At 43.8% G+C, this 20548-nt stretch overlaps 1 protein-coding gene across 8 annotated transcripts in view; it reads right to left on the minus strand.

The window, feature by feature from the left end:
- The window catches only part of neo1a (neogenin 1a), a 114575-nt gene that overhangs the window by 29088 nt on the left and 64939 nt on the right, over positions 1-20548 (minus strand). For all 8 annotated transcript variants that reach the window (XM_062471064.1, XM_062471068.1, XM_062471071.1 and 5 more), the window contains exons 5-7: positions 12876-13012; positions 6217-6371; positions 5875-5995 (exon numbers count right to left, since the gene is read on the minus strand). In XM_062471064.1, coding sequence (XP_062327048.1) covers positions 5875-5995; positions 6217-6371; positions 12876-13012 — 413 coding nt within the window. The remainder of the gene's footprint in view (positions 1-5874; positions 5996-6216; positions 6372-12875; positions 13013-20548) is intronic.

Below are 20548 nucleotides of genomic sequence, written 5' to 3' on the forward strand. Positions count from 1 at the left end.
ACCCATCCCTAATCAACAGCCTGTACGAGCAAGCGTGTGAACGCTTCTGAGCATGCGCTTGCATTCTACTCCCTATCCACTGGAGGGTAATTTGATTATGTGTGTTGTAGCAGCCCTCTTTCCCCCCTTCCCCTAGCTCTTGAACATGAACATCAGCTGTGGCGAGAAAGACTGATATGCAAATGAAGGCGTGTGTCCATGTTTTTGATATACGCCGTTTGGGCCACATCGCTCTCTCGTGTTGCGACAAGCTCACTCGTGGGAAATCAGGGTCTCATCCATCAAGTGTGCATGCCCGCTTGCGTGGAAAAAGCACGAAGTGAGGGATAGACTCTAAGAAAGATGTCTGTTAGCTGTATCCTTCCCTGAATCTTCCAACCGTGCTTTCCATCTTCCTATTACCTAGGTCCGACAAGCTGAATCCCCCTTTAACGTGGCAATTTGTGTGAAAAGTAAGGGATGTTGGTGTGTGGAAGCCATAGCTAGTGTATAAGTTAAATAAAGGTTAGTGAGCATGTGCATACATGTGGTCTCCACGGGTGCTTCTGGCACCGACTGTGTGTTTGTCACACTGGCATTCTCCCACAAAGATAGGGTGAAGAGGTGAAATGGAATGTTTGTGTAGCTGGAAGAGTAACCCCTTGTGGTTTGTGGGTAGTCTGCGTGACTGACTAGCCAACTCCCTGGGTCGGGCTGTAAAGTGGAGCAGATATCATGCTATGTGGTCCCGGCGGGGTCCGCTGGAGTGTGGGTCCAAAAATATATTTTCCGTGTTTGTGTGTAGGGAGTGGGTGAACGGGTGACGCCACGGGGGAGGGTGGGAGCGGGGTGGTTTGGCTTGGCCAGGAAATAGGAAGCTGAAAACGATCTGCGCCACCCCTTTCTGGGCAAAGGCCTATCGGGGGGTCAGGTGACCTACGGCATATAGAGGAAGAGGCCTGTTTTTGGGTCGCGTGGCGCTTTCCGCCATTCAGCAGCGGGAGGGAACACCTGATAGCACACTCCGGGGACTGCTGACGTCCAAAACCAGCAGCCAGGATCCTGGATGGCATGTGCGTCTGTGTGTGCGTCTGTGTGCGAGGGTGTGCCCAGGCCCAGAGCAGATTGGGAGAAGTAGGTTTTAGACTACCAACGTCACAACCTAAAGGTCTAAAACTAGCAGATAACAACCTTGAAAAAACCACTAATTGTTTGTCGATGACGAACTGGAAAGAAGTCGCTATGGAGTAAATACTGAACATGAGAGCTGGTGCAGTTGTTTGGGATATGGACGTGCATTCAAAATGAAGAAAGAGCCAAGCTAACAACTCTTGTGACATTTTCAAATGGAACGGTGGAAAACAAATAGTGAAGATGGTAAGGTGCATATGGGGAACAGCAGGTAGGTCACACCATGCTGATAGGCCTCAGTCTGCAGAGGTCGGATGCACACCATTTTCATCGGCGCACACAAAAAACAACAAATCGAAAAGGGTCTGATTTCAGCTCTTCCCGATCAATTTCCCCGACCCCATACCACTACCTCCACACCACCCGCCATTGATTTCAACTTATCACTGCACACACAAACACCACAGTGGTGGTGAGGGAGGTGGGTGGAGAGGACACAGGGAGGTTGGGGCGTTGCTGGTGATTACTGGTCATCATGCAACACAGGCTGCCTCCAATTCTGTCCACCGTGTTTCCTCTGGGCCTGCTAGGATCCAGTCTAATGGGATTGTGTGGAACCCCCCCCCCCACACACACACACACACATCCCACTCAACCTGACTGAGTTACCATGACACCTTGTGTCATTTATCAACTTACAGGTCTAAGATGGGCCCACAACCCTTCCGGATGTGAAAACAACAGTAAGAATACAGTGAATCTGCCAGAGTTTCAGTAGTCTTCCTTTAAAAAAAAAAAATGTATGGCTTGGTTTCCGTTTTAGTCAAAAAGCTATTCTGGATACAATACGTTTTGGGAGGCCCCCCGAGGTCGACTTTTCAGCAAGTCTGAATGTCAGTCACTCGCTTGTCATCATTTTTATCAATCGAGGTCACAACACAAAGTGCAAGCGGCTCCAGCTCTACTGAATAGACAATTTTGGCACCAAGACCCAATCTCAGAGCATTCATTTGGTACGAAAAGAGAGGAAGAGAAATGGAGACAGAAATGGAGACGGAGATGGGGACAGAGAGAGAAAGAAAGTGGAAAGAGAGAGGGGAGTACACCTGACTGATGCAGTTCCCAGTTACAAGAGTAGAAAGAGAAAAACCTATCCTAGAAGTAGTAAGGAAGAATTAAGTTTCTTTTTCATTTGCTGTAGCGTTCCCTGTGTTTACTTTCCACTTTTGTACTGTTTCTTCCTGTGTGTAAGAGTAGACAGTACAGTAGCTACACTATCTGATATTAACATATTGCTTTGAATATGGCTTCAGGTGCAAAATACTTAAGGCTGAGGAGCAAATGTAATGCAGCTCCCTCTTGGTGGAAAGCAATTACAGTTTTCAACTGTAATTTCAATTACAATGATGCAATTAGCATCAGCTACAGAGATTATACCTGGTTATAGATACATTCCAAACTATAACTTCCCACAGTAATTATGCACTGTATATATGCCAATGATAGCGACAAGATGTATAGCTGACTACAAAACACAGTTGTATGTGTTGATGACATACTGTAACTGATTATAATGCCAAGCAAACAATGAAAAACAATAAGAAGCAGTTTATCACACCCTCAGGATCCGGAGAAAGGGTAGCAGGTTTAATAGATATCAACTGGGTGCCTTCTATTGTGTGATGAGGTCCTTCAAGGTCTCTTTTTAGTCGTTTTGTTTTCCACACTCCCACATCTGTTTGCAACTAAGTTAACCTACATTGCACACGATCGTGGAATGTCAGCAAAATTGCCCTGGACTGCAATTTAGGGTCTATATTTGGATTCACAGACTTTTTTAAGCTTAAAGGATAGTGTGCTTGTCAGGTTTGGTGTGTTTAAGTTTTGAAACAAGCTTAGGAAAGAAGTGACAAAACTACTCTCATCTGGTCAGTGCTATGTATTTCTTATTCATGTTGTTGTCTGCTTTTAGGGGTTAGTGGGAGGGGAGGTTTACAACAGTCCACTTCTCATATGGCAAGAACATACCAAGAGCACCACTTTCATCCCCTCACCAGTCCTCCCTTCATCAGCAGATCTAACGTGACAAGCTACCCTGGTGGTGTTATTAAACAGCAATTACTGCCACTAATACATTTAAAACATGCTAATAATTCAATAATCCAGCAGATGTCGTATACATATGACTTTTTGTTGAAAATACCTTTTGATTTGCTGGTCTCTACCTGGTCTTTCCCAGGACTAGGCTAGCATACAGTAGCACATCTCTTCATATTTGTGAGACAGAGATGTGAACTCAAGCCCAACAGGTGAAGGAGAGCAGGGCGGGGTCATGTTAGGGATGATGTGTGTGTGTGTTTCTTATATACTAGTGTAATAATTTGACCAATACGCTGTTCCTATTGGTCCAGAAGACGTTCTCAAAAGTTAATAATACAGTTTATATACCTCCTGAAAGTTCACAGAGGTAAATAAACGGTTTTATGGACCTAGCAACAAGCTGTTGCCTTGGAGATGTAGCCATTGACCTTAACAACGTGGCATCTGCTCTGCAACAAAGTAGCCTAAATTGCCCCCCAAAAAACTAAAACAACCAAATATGGTTTCTGCACAGGTCCGCAAACGCCCCGCAATCGCTTCCCGTTTTAAAGAAGTATCTGAAGCAGACAGAAGACGAATTGATGTTGTTGATATGTTGCCTTGGAGGTGTAGTGACGTCACCAGTGTAAGTGCAGCTGATTGCTCTGACAACATGGCGTCTGCTCCAGATTCGACGTGTTTGATTTGTGATCTTCCCACGTATTGTTGTAGTATATAAGAAACCAAATGTTTACTCCTCGACAGGTCAGCAAACGCTTTGTCTCCTCGATTTGTTAAAACGATTTGTTCTCAAATCTCGGTTTACAAAGGCGTTTGCAGACCTGTCGAGGAGTAAACATTTGCTGTTTGTGTCAGTGTGTCTGTGGGAACACTGGACAGAACATTTAGCATGATGCTCAGTGGAACTGCTCAGGTGGTGTGTGTACCCCCGAGAGAGAGAGAGAGAGCAAGAGAGAGAAATAGGGGTGTTGGGGTGAACAAGAGCAGGGGGAGAAAGAAAGAGAGAAAGAACACAGGGGGGAGGTGTCAGATGGTTCTGGGTCTCTACACATCGTGTGTAAACCCACGGCACAGGAGAAAGGAGAGGAAAGGAGAGACTTTAGAGAGAGACACACACCTCATCTTTCAATTAGACTTGTGTGGGAGTGAGTCAACTGTGAACCTCACAGCCCAGTGCTCCTGGTGTGACTTAGGCTATTCCTGCCGGCTTTACCACTGTCTTGCTCAACACTGAGTCACAGAATTACACTTTCACATTTTCAGGAGCGTATGCAATTATTAAACTGCCAGTGTACGTTTAAATAAATTAAAATAAAACTGACATTCAGAAGCAGTGATGGATCATCTACCAATTAGTTATTTAGAATGGGAAAAAAAATAACACCATCTGTGATCAACATCATCCTAACTCACTGTCAAAGAAAGTTGAGAATTCTCTTTCAAATATCAAATGTCAATGCGTAAATAATCAGATTAAATTGTGTATGTGTGTATTTGTTACTTATGCACAATTGCATGAGTTTTTGACATTCACTCCTCAGACACAATTAAATACACTCAGGATTACGTAAAAAGAAAAGTCGTCAAACGACAGATGTACTGGAAAGAAGAAAAAAAAGGTCCCCTTTGATAGTGTGAGATGAAAGACTGTGCTCTCCAATGTCCTGCTTTGGGCAGGAAAGGATGCAAGAACAGCTGTGTCACTGATTCATTTATCCTCATTTTCACCCCACCCCCCCTTCCCCACAAAGAAAAAAAACATGTTATTTGGGTCACTAAACACCTGCGGTTTAAACGTCCCTTATCAATAGCTTCTCAGAAACGGACATAGTGTTCATTTTGACAGATACACATCGTCATTACTTCTCAAGACCGTATGCACAATTTGTTGATTAAATCTGGCCACATTAGTAGCCTACATCAAATCCATAATAAATAAATCCATCTAAATATATAATTAATATATATAATTAATTCTTCATATAGTTTTATGGTATTTTGGGTACAGTGTATAGAGCATAACTTGTCAAGTGTACAATATAACCACAATATATAACAAGAATATGAAACTTTAATATTGTTTACTTTTATTTGAGTCTATTTTTGGTTGCTAAATGTATTTTAACATCTTGCTTTCTGTCTCTGGCTCTCTCTCTTTCTTGATCTTTCTCTCTGTGTGCGAGTTGTTTCATGATTCTTTCAGGCTCTTTGATTGTCACTATACATGATAGCTTTGTTGTGCTGTTGTATGAGGTACTTGGTGTTCTGCTCCTGTCTCTCAGTGTGAAGACGCACTATGCAAATAGAGTGTTCACTACACAAGTTGTTCCAATGTTGGTTCCTATTAGCATGACTAGAGTTCAAATCCAGGACACCGGCGCTCTCAAACTGTCAGCTTACTGTACCGAACTACAGCCTCAGTACCATCAGGGGTCAACTTTGTCTTTGGGTAGGGGATTATAATGTCACTTAAAGTATCCCTACTTTGATCTTTGGAGCTGTGGAATTGACTGTGCATTCAGGCAATCAAACAAAACATCTACTTAAACAGGCAAAATGCTATTAGTTTATATTGATATAGTTTATATCAAAACTAAACTACTATTAGAAATAAGTCTTCCCCCCGAAACCCTCCAAAGCCCTCAGTTCCTCCTCCAAACGTACCGTGTTCCAGGATGATCAGCTGGGCGCTGGACTGCACGTTCCCTGCATCGTTTTCCGCCAGGCACTGATAGAAGCCCTCGTCTGACTTGACCAGCCCCAGCACCTGCAGGTGCTGCTCCTCCTGCAGTCGCAGAGGGAGGGAGGAGGAGGGAGGCAATGTTGGTCAATATTGTCATAAACTGAGCAAGACTATCGCCGGAAGCTAAATCCGTTGAGTGTCTTGCTCAACACCTCGTTTTGAATCTGTCCATTTGCAGGAAGTCTCTTATTGATGAGTCAGAACACCATCTATAGCATGTTACACCTTACTTCAAGTATCTCTCAAAAAACGTATAAACGTACAATGATTTTGAAATAGTCGCTGGGTATGACGGCATCTCCGTTCTTCACCCACTTCACAGTGGTAGCTGGCGAGCCTGTGACCTCACACTCGAAGATGATGTCCATGGACTCGCGGGCGTAGATGTTGGCTGGCCGCTTCAGGAACTGGGGGGGGACTGTGGAGACAGAAGGGACAAGCGTTCATGGATGCACCTGGAACAAGCGGAGACAGGCAATGTGGAGTGTGTAGTTTGCTCACGCTATGTGTAAAACCAATAACGGGAGATGTTTTTCGAACCCAAACAACATATCCTTTGACATATGGTTCATTTAACTGAGAAATAACTGAATCTTTGCATACTGTGCAGTTAAACCATTTTCCATTAGAAAGTTATACTTGGCTGTTCTGTTAGAGAGAACTATTCTGAATGCTTCAAGAACCAAACTAAGTGACGGAAATTATCAGTGAGGAATGGAAGATCACCGAACAGAAAAACAGTAAAAGCCCACAATCTGGTAGAGAAGAGCCAAGCATGCTGACTCGTGAACTTTTATCCAGCAGTTCTGAAATCAAAGCAGGCATGTGAAACCACAGTCATGCCATCTCTGGCTGAAGAACAAATCAGCCATTTACATCCTGCTCGTTTCAATCCCAGGAACAGCAAATGAATCGCATTACAGAATAACTTATTGGTCATTTTCAAAAAACTTTTTCTGTTCAGTGAACCTTTCTGTAAACAGCAAATGGTCGGAAAAATATCACCGACCCAATCGAGCAGAAAATGACAAATGACAAAAAGTATCTAGAGAAATATGAACTCAAAGGAAAACAACTGTACTTCTCCTGAAACAGTCTTTGTTTCTCATTTCCTAACTCGCCACTTCCCCACAGGTGAATATAACAAGCATGTAAGTACAGTCTTGGTTAAACATCAGAGGACAGACTCTGCCCTCTGCTCAGTAATGAAGCTGGATGGATATTTGATCTAGGGACCAGATAAAGAACATCATCAATCTCTCCAATAACAAGGTCAAACACAGCACAGGGCCCTGGCCTGCTCCTCTGACTGTAATTGAAGTGTGTGTGTGTGTGTGTGTGTGTGTGCGCACGCGTTTGCAATAAACTGGGTGTTAGGGGGGGAGTATGTATGTGTACACACACACATGTACAAGAGTTTGTCTCTCCATGTGTGTCTGCTTGTTCTGATAAAGACAGGATCCAGATGACTGAATGAACCCACTGCTGTCTGCAAGTCAAGCGTGTCTATCGGCCTTCGTGGCTCTCCGGCAGGTAACTATGAGCTTCCTGTGAACGGGCGGGGCTGGATGCTGACACTGGATATTCCCAGTGGATATAAGGTTTGTTTACTGCCTTGTCTATGTGCAAGACTGGTGTCGCTCCTAGTGCCCCAGCAATCGGAGGCCATTTCTGTAACATGATAACGTGGTCATTCAGATGATGGGCTTGTCCAAAGTGAATTACAGCTTCCGATCTCTTTTCTCTGTTCTGCTGTGGCTGCTGACTCCTGGGACAGTGGCTGTGTGCGGTAAATGAGGATGTTAATGGTGTTGGAAAGTGTGTCTGTCAACTCCCTGTGAGTGCTCCCCTTGCCAGCTCTCTGTATGCATGTCACAGTCTCTGCCAACTAGGACAAGCGCGGGCTGTGTGTGCAGTGTACACTGTGTGATATTCCAGACAGTTTATGGTAAGTGTGCATGTGTGCATGTGAGTACGTTTGAAAGAAATGTGAAGGATTTTGTCCTTATATCTGTGTGTGTGTGTGAGAGAGACAGAGAAAAAGGGACAGAGTGAGAAACAGGCACAAAGAGAAAGGTACAGTAAGAGAAACAAAGAAACAGGAAATAGACAGATCGACAGGCAGTGTGTTTTTGAGGGAACGTCCAGCATGGTCTACTCCTAAGGAGTGGGTTATGTGGTGTGTTCAATTGTGCTCCTTTGTTTGTGTGGCTAGTGTGATAGTGGGAGTGTGTGTGTCTGACAGGATGGTGCTGAGCATTTGATTATGGTTCTGTGCTGTATGTTTATGAATGTGAGTCTGTGTGTGTGTGTGTGTGTGTGAGAGAGAGAGAGAGAGAGAGAGAGAGAGAGAGAGAGAGAGAGAGAGAGAGAGAGACAGAGACAGAGACAGAGAGAGAGAGCGAGCGAGAAAGAGCGAGAAAGAGCGAGAAAGAGAGAGAAAGAGAGAGAAAGAGAGAGAAAGAGAGAGAAAGAGAGACAGAAAGAGAGAGAAAGAGAGAGAAAGAGAGAGAAAGAGAGAGAAAGAGAGACAGAAAGAGAGAGAAAGAGAGAGAAAGAGAGAGAAAGAGAGAGAAAGAGAGAGAAAGAGAGAGAAAGAGAGACAGAAAGAGAAGGCCCCCCTGGTGAGGATTTCTGGGGTTTCTGGTGACAGACCCCATGGGTGATTGGGGCCCTGCGGTGCTCGTTATCTTTGTGCAGAGACTTAACTTCACCATCCCCCCTCACCACACACACACACACACACACACTTTCTACCTCACTCCTTCCATCCATCCCTCCCTCAATATTCGCCGTCCCTGAGCTGACATGCACCATTTCCCCTAAATGGAGTTCAGACATTTGGAACCTATTTGACTGAGCAATGAGCACAAAAATGTCTAAATATACCAATAAAGCTTATGGGGACTGGGAACTGTCAGAGGAGTCTGGTGTGGGTGTGGGTGTGTGCATGTGTCTGCGTACAAGGATTTATGATGTTTAGTTAAAGTTTGCAGAGGAGGACTGGTATTCACATAGAAGAAACAATCCTTTCTGTTAGAATAGTGTCCAGTCTGCGCATAGAGAGGGAGTTGCACATATTCTGTGAGGAGGGTAGACACACACACACACACACACACACACAGTATGTAGTTAAACCTCAGCTCGAGTTCTCAGGCCTCCACTAGATGTGGAGAACTCAACAACAAATGCAGCAACGCGTACAAAATCTAGTAGTGTTGCACATTGGAACTTCAAAAGCATTTGAGATTGACATTTGTCAATAGTCTGTAAATGTTTCCAAACACATGTACTGTCCAGGCACACTTTTTAAACGCATGACATGAATATGAGTTCATGAACACTGATATACATGAACGCCTCTGTAGAAAGCACTGTACTAGGGAGTAGTGGCTACAGTATCCCAAATGAACCGGGACATCATTATAATGCCTGATAAATAACTGTGTGATATCCACTGTATGGTATTTAGGAGGAACAAGTCAAGGTCAAGCATCTCAAGACAACTCAATGGCTTCCCTATAGGATATTCTTTTGAGTGTTTTTCGGGTTGGGGACGGCTGTGCACATATGTGATGAAGCGGAAGCGACGTAGGTTAGGAAAGCAATAAAACTTGGAAATATGAACTGGGTTAATGCAATTTGTTAGAGATTAGAGTCCTCATAACTTCTTTAGAAAACCTCCTAGCTCAATTAAAGAAGCTCTTAGGTTCTTAATATAGGCAACATAATATTGCAAAAATGAATAGATTGATCAAACGCGCCATCAAATGTTGGCCCATACTTTCTCTTAATTACAGTGAACTGTATAAAAAAATACTAGCAACATCAACAATATTATAGAGAAAATAAACAGTATCTAGGCCAACAGCTGCCATTATTCTAGACTTGATAAAGTAGAGAGAAAGCCCAAACACAAAAAATACACAAAGTTCCTTTTCATTGCTTTGACCAGAGTAATTTGTCATCGAGCTAGCTTTATGAGGTTAACAATAACTGGCCTAGCACCCCGGACGGCCTGTGTTCCCCCCCCGGGCTAGCGAAGCCAGGCTTGGGCCAATTACTGCTCCTGCTCCTCTCACGATAACAGCTTTCTTCTTAATCTCCAACCCGCCAAATAAACGTTACAGAATATGGGAGCGGTTGTGAAAAGATGCTTGTTTGAGAATGCTCTTCCTAGACGTTGAGCCAATAGCAGCATGATGTCCGGTTTGAACTTGTATATCAGGGCATTGTCAGTCTTGGGACACTTCTGACTACCTTTTGTTGTTTCCAGAATGGCTTTACTCTCCCAGAGGACTTGTAAATACCCATTACAAAAGCTCACTTTCTGATCCACTACATGCTACTGACTGACCACCACTGTAATATCATGGTAAGTGATGAGCATTAAGCACACTGCAGTGTCATCTTCCACCCTCTAGGGGGCACTCTGTTGTTCAAAGAGAATAAAGACGTCACTGCAAGGGCAATGAACTACTAAACAGTTGAGACCCTTCTAACATGTTTCTGCTTCAGGGTTTGAAAACAAAGCAAAGGACTCCACCAGCCCCTATTGACACTGCTTTAATGCTTTTAGGTTTCACAAAGGCCACATAAATAAGTTAGAAGTTAGTTGGATACAAGGTCCAATCAGACAACTAAGACTACAACAAAGCTGTGCCTACCTCATGTGTAATAAAGTGTAACTATATAGTACAGCCTACTTACTACAATTGTGTTACTCTATCCTACATAGTAATGCATATGTCCTGGGTGTTTTGTGAAGCTCCATGGTGGTTCATGTAATCTTAATGTTGCCAAGCTTTTAGTACCTTGGGGTTTCATTATAACATGGGCAAAAACTGTGACAAATCATCATACATTCCTAAGATTCACTAATTGAATAAACTTGACTTATAAACAATGTACGGTAATTCTATATTCCTTTCCTGAAAAAATAAACAATTTCCTGCCAATCCCTTTCATTTATCCACTTAGCCCAGAGCGGTTCAAGAACAAAACAAAATCTAATCCAAGGCATGACATGCCAAGTGCCAAAACTAACATGGCTGGAAAACAATGTGCAAAAACGTCAACTCTAACATGAGACAGCATTAAATGAGGGAGACAGGGGTGGGAGAGTGACAGAGACATGGGTGAGATAGTGAGTGACACTAATCACACTGATGTATGCTCCAGGCACACACACACACCTGCACTCTAAAACCAGCTGTGAGAAAGCACTTCCAGAGATTTCCCCCCCATAAGGTTCTACACTTAAAAATACCTCCTGGAAAAATCCTCATTGCGCCTGGTTTATGACTGGTAACAAAAAAAAAAAGACTAGGTGGAGAGACCAGGAAGACAATGTGTTTCGAAGTGAACACCCACATATACAGCTTTTCGTCCACGGCAGGGACGCTCACACTCATATCCTTATCAAACATTCAAACGCCCACATCCTCTGCTTTTCTCCGATTTACAACTGCTATTTTTGTCGCTTGGGTGGGAAAACAGCACCTGCCTCATTCGGTAAGAGCTGCTATCTTTCCACACATTGCACGCACGCACACACACAGCTAGCTCCAATCTATGCTCAACTCCATTGGGGACTATGAAAGTTCGATGGGAAACAGGCCCTTCCTGTTCATAAGGAACACACACATTTGGATAAAGGCCCACAAAAACACACTGTACAGATAATATGCAACAACTAAAAGAGATACTGACACACAATCACACTTCTCAACTAGTAGATGTGAGTGTGTGTAGGGGGCCGGCCCACAGCACTGCAACAGTCGTACAGGTTCTCCATGATTAAAACCGCCTGCATCCTCCAGCTTAATGTATTGTCTTGCCAGCCCTAATAAAGGGGGATACGGTGCAGAGTGGCCATGAGGCAGGCGCCCCCCCCCTCCTCACCACCACTTCGTCTCCAAAGAGGGAGGGAGGGGGAGAGAGAGACAGAGGCGGGGGGGGGGGGGGGGGATTGTGTGTGTGAAGAAAAAAAAGGAGGGATGGAGAGAGAAGAGAGCAGACCGCTCCAAAGATCTGATACACAGTTCTCCTTCCCTGGCAGAAAGGCCTGACTATTGATCTTGGGGAATGGAGAATGGAGAGGGAGAGAGGGAGTGAGAGAGCTGGCTTGTGTGGGTGTGGATATGTGGCAGGAACAGGAAACAGTCATGTTAGTAAGCCCTGCAATATTCCTATTCACCCCAGGTCCAGGTTACCTCATGGTGGGAAACTTCAGACGCTTATATTATAATAATCACATTCTTTGTATGTACTTTTTAACATACTATGACATCTGAGCACTAGTAAAGGCTATCATGTTTCTTGAGTTTCAAGTTTCTAAATGACTACACTGTTTTCACAAAACCTAACTATATGTTAATATGTAACTGGATCGTCAGTTTTATTGGGAATGGAAATGAGAGCAAGCTGTAGAGCAAAAGAGAGCATTTTTGTGAGAACACATACTGCCTTGATTGAATCAATATGTTCTGTGTGTGTGTGTGTGTGTGTGTGCAGATGTGAGTGAGAGTTCACGGACAATAGTGTGAGGATCTGTGTGTATGAACATGTGTAAGATCCAACTGTAGTGCTCACACTAATCCTACTGTCAAAGTGGCCTGTCCCTCTCTAAAGAAATACTGGAGTGAGAGAGGAAAAGGTGATGGTGACAGAGAGACAGAAGCAACAGAGATTTACAGGAAACCTCCATCGTTCTATGTGTGTGTGTGTGTGTGTGTGTGTGTGTGTGTGTGTGTGTGTGTGTGTATGGATCAATTTATGGATCAATTAATCGATCGTTCTATCCATCTGTCTATCCCACAATAACACGTGCTAATGTGAGACTGTGGATAACCTTGGTCTTGAGAGACCCAGTATGCTGGCGTGTGTGAGCGTGTTAACCCCAGCCTGTCCCGGGTCCTACCCTGCACAGTGAGCCCCGCCTGGGCCTCCAGGGTGTCGTTGGTGTTGTCGGCCATGCAGGTGTAGTCTCCGGCATCCTCCTGCGTCAAGTTGAGGATCTGCAGGCTGCCTCCACCCACCACCTCCAAACGCCCCTCACTGTTTGGTGGAAAAGAGAGTGAAAAGCAAAGAAGATGTTAATAATAAAGTCCATATGACATACTGTTTGTGACCTGCAAGATGCTTCATTTGTTGCAAGATGCTTTGATTGTTTTTTGAAAACGTTAACTTTAAGGGACAGAACCAGATTGGCCGACGCGTACACACTCGCTCAATCTGGATGGACGATCTGACAGGATTACCTGGTTTGAGTGGCCTGACATCTACCCCTCCCTGATAGAGACAATGGGGGCGTATAGATCTTTACAGGCCTATTAACTGTATGCTGAATGGTCACTTACAAGACTTAAAATAAAAAGATTTAACATGAGTTTAGTGTCGTATGATCCGATGTTCTGCCTAGCCAGCGCCAAGGCCCAAAGATGACAATGTACCAGGCTTGGGTCATTGTAAACAGAACAAGCAACTACATCTTGACAGGTTAGGGTTAGGGCGATAACATTTGAAATTGGAGTCTGTAGTCCAAGATGACAAAATGACACTTGAATCTCCTTATGGAGCCGACTCCGTGCTGGTTTGTATTGGCCGCCTTTCCCGGTTTTGCCTCCAGCTAACGCTGTGACGTATTTGTGACGTCAACTCTAAAAGGGTCAAAAGGTAAAGAGAAGGCCAGAGACATGTTCAGAGAAAGGAAGGGGAGGGGCCAAAAGGAAGAGGGGCTGCTGTGGAAGAAGAGACCGAGACAGCATACAGAGGGGGAGAGAGAACTGAACTGAAGGAGATGGAGAGAATGCCTGAAAACTGGGCTCAGGATGAGAAGACAGCAAGAGGCATACTGCACAAGCATCTGGATTGAAACCCCTTACATGTCAAATATTCCCTTCATGCCCTCTTCCTTTCCCCCCATCTTTGTCATGCGCTTTTGCAACATACAGCCCCTACCCAGAGTTCATCTGCTTGGCAGAACGGGTCTATATGTTGGAGTGGAGGGGCTGGAGAGGGTCACTGCTGTAGTGACCGGGCTTGTTCCCTGACATCATTATATTTGCCTGTACATTTCTACACGTATGCCCTGCCTGTTTATGAAGCCAAAGTTAATGTTGTCATTCATGGCCGATATTGGGTTCAGGAATGGGGACACAAATACCTTGACATGAGATTCTGACATTGAACTAATACTTTTAAAAAGAGCTGAAACAACTTGGCCATCTTACACAATGGTTAAAGAAATAGGCCTAGAAGATAAAACGAAAACAGTCGATGTTTTGCTTTTCACCAAACAGTCAATCCAAAAGTTGTCTGTTGGCCATTCAGACTGGTTAGTCTCTTTACATTAATCCAACTGGTCAATGTCCTGTACCAAGATGGAACCTAACGTTCTCCTATACTTAACGAGAAAAATAAATAAATACAAAAAAACGATCAGAACATATTTCCCCACCACCTTGTGGAAACAAATGAGGCTGAACACATTTATAAAGAATGTCTTTGTAATTTCCCAGGTTCCCAAGGCCGCTTAATTAAAGGTACACAAGGGACCACAAATACCGTGCCGCTGTTTGCTTTTCTTTATGAACCGGGGACTACTTAACCTCACAAGTATTGGGCTTTTCGAGAAGAAAAAAAACAACAGTAGTAATAAAAACATTTCAGCCGCTGTTCATCTGATACACAAATCAATGAGGCTCCATTTCAGAGGCCACCTTCCCTGTGGTACGCCTTACCGGCGAGTCTGTCTATTCATAGATGGAGGTATTACAATGCATGTATCAATAATGCCAATATTCTTTCTCGTAATACTAAATGCCGCAGCCGCCCCCCACAACCCCCACCCGCAGCGTTGAAACGCATCTCCAGAATGAGATCTTAGATGCTAATTGCAACAGCTAAAGTGCCTTAGGCATTCAAGTGGAAGATAACTGTATGTGAGGTAAATTTGCTTTACTTTATTTCGTTTGAATGGGTGCGAGCAAAGCAATGGAACTCCGCTACATTGTCGTGGAGATGATACTGTCTTTTGTGCTTTCCATAGTTGTTTCACTAATTTCCTTCTGAGTCGCGGTGGCGTCTGCCTCTGAAAGATACGCCATAGTCCTCGCGTTAGCAGCCGACACTTCACCGAGAGAGGCAGGTGAGCGAGGCGCTAATTAAAAATGCATTACACAGTCTTCACCTACAAAGAGCTTTTTAATTAACTTGGAATTTACACTGTCACTTCTCATCCGTTCGCGACGGTGTGAGAAAGCTAAAGTGAGTGCGGTGGACTCCTGAAACGCTATCACAAGCCTGGGGTTCAGGCCTCCAGATGAGGTGTCTGGTGAATGGTGCTAATTGGGACGTCGTGCTTTCTTTAACAGGCGTGGTTAGAGGTTCTGTGTTGTAGATTTCAACCGTTGGAATTATTTGGTATGAGAATGCTGTACAAGTGTGAACCATGACTAAATGGATTACATTAGCAGACTGTCGACTGAATGAGATTGTTACAACCTACTACCGAATCAAACTGGTCCAGAGGCCACTGACAAGAGTATGGAGCACTGTTCAAGATCTTCATGTCACACTTTCAGAGTGGCTCTGTGTAAAGTGGCATGGTGAGGTCTCTTATGCATTGCACCCACACACACAAAATATGATACACTTTCTTCCAACACATATGGGTATGCAGCATTTTTTATCTGTGTTTGATGGATGCTGTCTGTGTCAAGGAAAGCGGGTTGCTCTAAGCCGGGGGGGGGGGGGGGGGGGCGAGGGCAATCATAACGGTCACAACAGACATTCCTTATTAATGGGCAGAGAGAGTGGTGCACTTTCATGGGTCACTATTGCTCACCCTCCCCTTCCTTCTCCGATTCATTCTTTCTCTCACAATGTTCTCCATACCCCTCCCCCCCCCCTCCCGACACACGGACACTACCTGTACCTTCACTCCTCTCGGCTTCTCTGCCTACCTCTTTCTGACCCTGTCTCCCATCTTGTATATTTCACCCAGACTTTCTCAATCTGTCTCTCTCCCAGTCTGTCCAATTCCATTGATCCCACCCTCTCGCTTTCTCTCCCTCTCACACTTTATTACTCTCTCCCATTCCAACTCCTTAGCTCTCTCCCTCTTTCTCTCTATTTTTCTACACTTCCCATTGCTCTCTAGTTCTCCCTATTCATTCCAACTCCATTGCTTTCTTCCGTCTTTCTTTCCTCTCCTGACAGTTTTCCCCTCAGCCAGCCAGAAAGCCTTTTTGTGTAGTGGTGAATGGTAGCTTCTGTGAGGTCCAGGTGTTCTGCTCAAGAGTGAAAGCAAACTTCCCTCTCCTTGTCAGGGGTACAATTGAGCCAGTGCCCTGAATTCTGAAACTTTTCAGGAGGGAGAAATGAGAAAGAAGAAAACCTTATTTTCATTTCAGAGCCTTGCAGCTCATGAACGGACCGTTTTCGTTGTAATTTTTGGTGGGGAACTTGTGCGAGCACACAGTAATAAAATAAAATAAATCAAGTGCCATCCAAATTGGATTTGCTGCAACATGACAACAAATATGTTGTGTAAGGGGTTTTCATATCTGGATAGAAGCTTTGTGGGAGAGATACAATAGTAAGTCAAATAAGAATCGATGCAAGAGGCAAAGAAACAAAAACAAGGATGCCTTGGCAAGCCATGTCAAACGAGTCAGCCGTGAAAAACCTTTTTTTCCCCTTCGGCTTGTAATGGTTATCCACAGGGGCACAGAGATGGTAATGACTTGCACATACCTGAGTTTATTCACCCCAGCCACAGCCTGCTAGGGTAACCTGATTGTCTGATTAGCTTTTTATTAAAGTAAAGCTTACAGACCGCAGCATGCGTAATATCCACATATAAGTGGTTTTGAGAATGCTGGGAACAATATGTGTTTGAGTGTCTTTGTTTTTCTGTGTACGTGAGTGTGTGTGTGTGTGTGTGTGTGTGTGTGTGTGTGTGTGTGTGTGTGTGTGTGTGTGGACAGAAAGCCAGGGTCCAGGTGTATCTCAACTGGCTAAAGAAATACACCTTTCTGTGCTTTTATTTTTGCATTCATCTCAAACACCAAGGATAGATGAAAGTAAAACTGGGATTGGTCAATTACAAATTCATAGGCTAGTGGCAACTCAGGGGGTGTACAAGTGTACGGAAGCATGACGGTGGAAGACTAGGAGGGTTTGAATGTTGACACACACACCCAGGCACGGTATCTGTAAAAGGTCGACAAAGGCAAGACGAGGAAAGTGGATGCCGCGGGGAGGTGTTAGACAGAGAAAGAGAGCCCAGCGTGTGTTGTGGCAATCCTGAGCGACAGACTTCCAGGAGTTTCTCTGCTCTGGTGGCAGAAAACAAGTATGCCTGTCTGTTCCCTCAGCTCAGACATAATGGAGAAAGTCATTCTGGAGCTAGGGCTTCTGTCACCAGCCATCATGCCAGAAACTGGGGCTTTGGTGGAGAGAGTTTCATCCTGATGCATTACATGACACGCAAGAGAAGAAGTACATTTGCTAAAAAGGGGATGACTAGATTTGTGGGGTTGGTTATATTGGAGTAATAATTGTGTTGCAAGTAGGTTATGCCAAGTTTGAAACCACCCAATGTATCTATTGTTTAAACAATGCACTTCCCACGCATTTCCAATTATGTTACCAATGGTCCCATGTACAACAATAATTGTAATTGTACAGTATCCATCCATTTTCTTCTACAAAAATGTGTATTTCTGTTCTGTGTGTGTGTGTGTGTGGGGGGGGGGCACAGAAGCTAAATGTATGAGCTTAGCAAAAGGTGGACACGCCATTAATCTTGTTACCTGACAATGGATTTTTTTTTTGAAGAAATCCTAGACTCTTAATATTGATGGCTGGTGTCTCCAAAAGATTACAGTCTTGGACTCTGCAGAAAACTTCCATACAAGATATCTGTATTGTTCCTGCATGTGTTCATGCCACAGAGTGGGTAGAAGGAACAAATGGAAAACAGTGGGGCCTTCAAACCACAATGGAAATAGACAACAAGAAAAACGACACAATGTGTTAGCGACCCGTCTAAACATTAGGTCTATTTATGCAGTAATCATCGTCTGGTGATGCTGCAGTTAGGTAGTAATTTAGGTCAGAGAGTAATCCACAAAGGCAGGTGATATCAGCAATTGTTCCCAATTACATAAGTGGGTAGCTGGGACTGCAAAGCACACCGTTTTTGTATAGCCAGCAATAGCCTATTGAACATCTACTGAAGCTTACTGAATACCTAAAGACAGTGGGAGCAAACAAACAGCACAAGGGGACAGCTTTGTCATCACGTGGCTGCTGGTACGAGGCCTCCTGATCAGGCTTGTTGCCCCTTAAAGATGTCATGTCATGGTTTCCCATGGCGAGTGGTCATTTGCTTTAGCGTGATGGAGGGTGATGCCCATAAAATGGGCATTTCTTGAGGGGTTAGGACGTCAGGACATAAATGCAGGGAACACACCGAGGATATAAGGGTCTGATGGTGCGATAGGAGTCGGAGGAGGGTATGCTACAGGGGTCATTGCTACTGAGACATAGCTCCAGCCAGCTCCCTGCCAACCAGATGTAAGGACTTTCCAAGGCCAATGGGAAAGGGAGGGGTGGGTGAAAGAGGGAAAATAATAAGAGGGAAAAAAAGGGGAGAGGAGGAAAAAAAGAGATACAAGCAAAGCCAGTGAGCCAAGAAGGGAGAGTCTTACCCCATTATAGTCCCACTGCAAACACATTTCCCCCACCGCACCCTATTCATACATAAGCAAATATAATAAAAGCAATCATATTTAAATGAGGGAGTGAGACAAAGAGGAGAAGAGACAGCTTTGAGACTTCGGAGTCTTGATTTACATGCAATGTCAATTTTCCCGTCGCCTCTAGCTATACATAATTCATCGGCTTTATTGACTACCGGAGAATTCTATTAGGTGATAGAGTGATACTCGCAGAAGAACAAAAGCCAGTGCTTGCCTTCATAATGACCAAAGTTATACGTGGAGAACCAAATTGCAGAGGGTTGAAATAAAAAAGATTATGCATGTGAGACGGTCGCAACCATCGACACAGGATTTATATTCAATGTGCGTCTCGCTACAGTTATTGCCATTGCTGTGGAATAAACGAACGGTTTTATGTATTTACTTTGGCTATTCGTTTCTTCTAAAGACTGTGGAAATGTTACTTGCAGTGTGACACCGGCCATGTTCTCCACTTTAAAACTTTTATGAGGTTGTTTCCAGGCCACCAGGGGGCTGTCTAGGGATACCTCCGCAGGAAAGGGGCACAACACACAGTCCCAAAATGAATGACAAAAAATGTTTACAAAAATGAAATTCTAATAATAATTTCTAAGCAGTATTTAGTTGGCTAAAAACATGCGCGATCACTGAAGGGTCCCAAACTCTTCAGTAGCATTACCAGAATGTAATTTGTAGTGACTCCTTACTTGACATCAACAACGGTGGGGTATTATTAATTTGGAAATAATTTGGAAGTAGGTAGTAAAAAACCTCATGCCATGGTTTGGACAGGCTTCTGGTTTGACACCATTAAGACAAAGCTGACGACCCTCTGACTTCTCATGCACCTGCAACATCTGAACCCAACCATTCTATCGGATTTCCTTTCTGTTCCATCCTTTATTCTGTCTACATCTTTCATCCTCTACAACATCAAAGGTAGCATAGGTATAGTATTCTGCATGGACATGAAGCTGTACTGTATTTGATGTGCAAAACGGACTCCTGGTATCAAGGTTATGCGAAAGCAATAGACTATCAACCATTGCTGAAATATTCAACTTTCTCATCGTAGTTTGAGCTTAAAGGCAGGATAGGCAAGTTTTGCGAACCTAGCAATTGTATCTCCAATTTGAAAGGATTCAAACCAACATTTCCCACCCCCTCCCTTAAAAGCCACTGATCCAAAACACACTTGACTTCTGCCAGAAGGCAGCCAGACAAATAGCCTGTCCAATCATTGCATTTGGTCCAACAGATTTCAGATTGATTTCATTTTACTATCAAACCTTTAGATTTATTGGTTGCTATCAGGATGTTACGTTTTTTTCAGGAAATATAAAAAAAAGTACTTCTAAACAACATTACCTACCCTGCCTTTAAGTCAACCTCAGATAGAGATGCCATCTCAAAGGAATACATGCTTGAGAAGCCAATACTAAGGAATTAATTTGAGACTGTGGACAATACTACCTACAGCACAACCACTAATGGCTATGGTGATAGAGGAAGCTTGTGGAATAAATGAAACAATATAAACAAACTATATATCAGTATATTTGACTATAAGGTGAAAGTTTGTGTTTCCCACAAGCGGCAAAATGCATCCTTGAATCACACTGATAAGCCTCTTCCTAATAAAATAGTTTTTTTTAATGTCAAACAAAGACGCTACGTTGCTAAGAGACAGCAACCTCAGAGTGGTTCATTTTAAAAGAGCATGAAGATAAAAATGAGTGTAACAATAGATAAAGATAAAAATGGCATTGAGTGCAATTTTGTCCCAGTCACATTTTGCCTCAACCCTCTGCCCTGTTACATTTCCACAAACGTTCTTTCA

Source organism: Osmerus eperlanus, chromosome 10 (assembly GCF_963692335.1).
Source record: "Osmerus eperlanus chromosome 10, fOsmEpe2.1, whole genome shotgun sequence".
NCBI lineage: Eukaryota > Metazoa > Chordata > Actinopteri > Osmeriformes > Osmeridae > Osmerus > Osmerus eperlanus.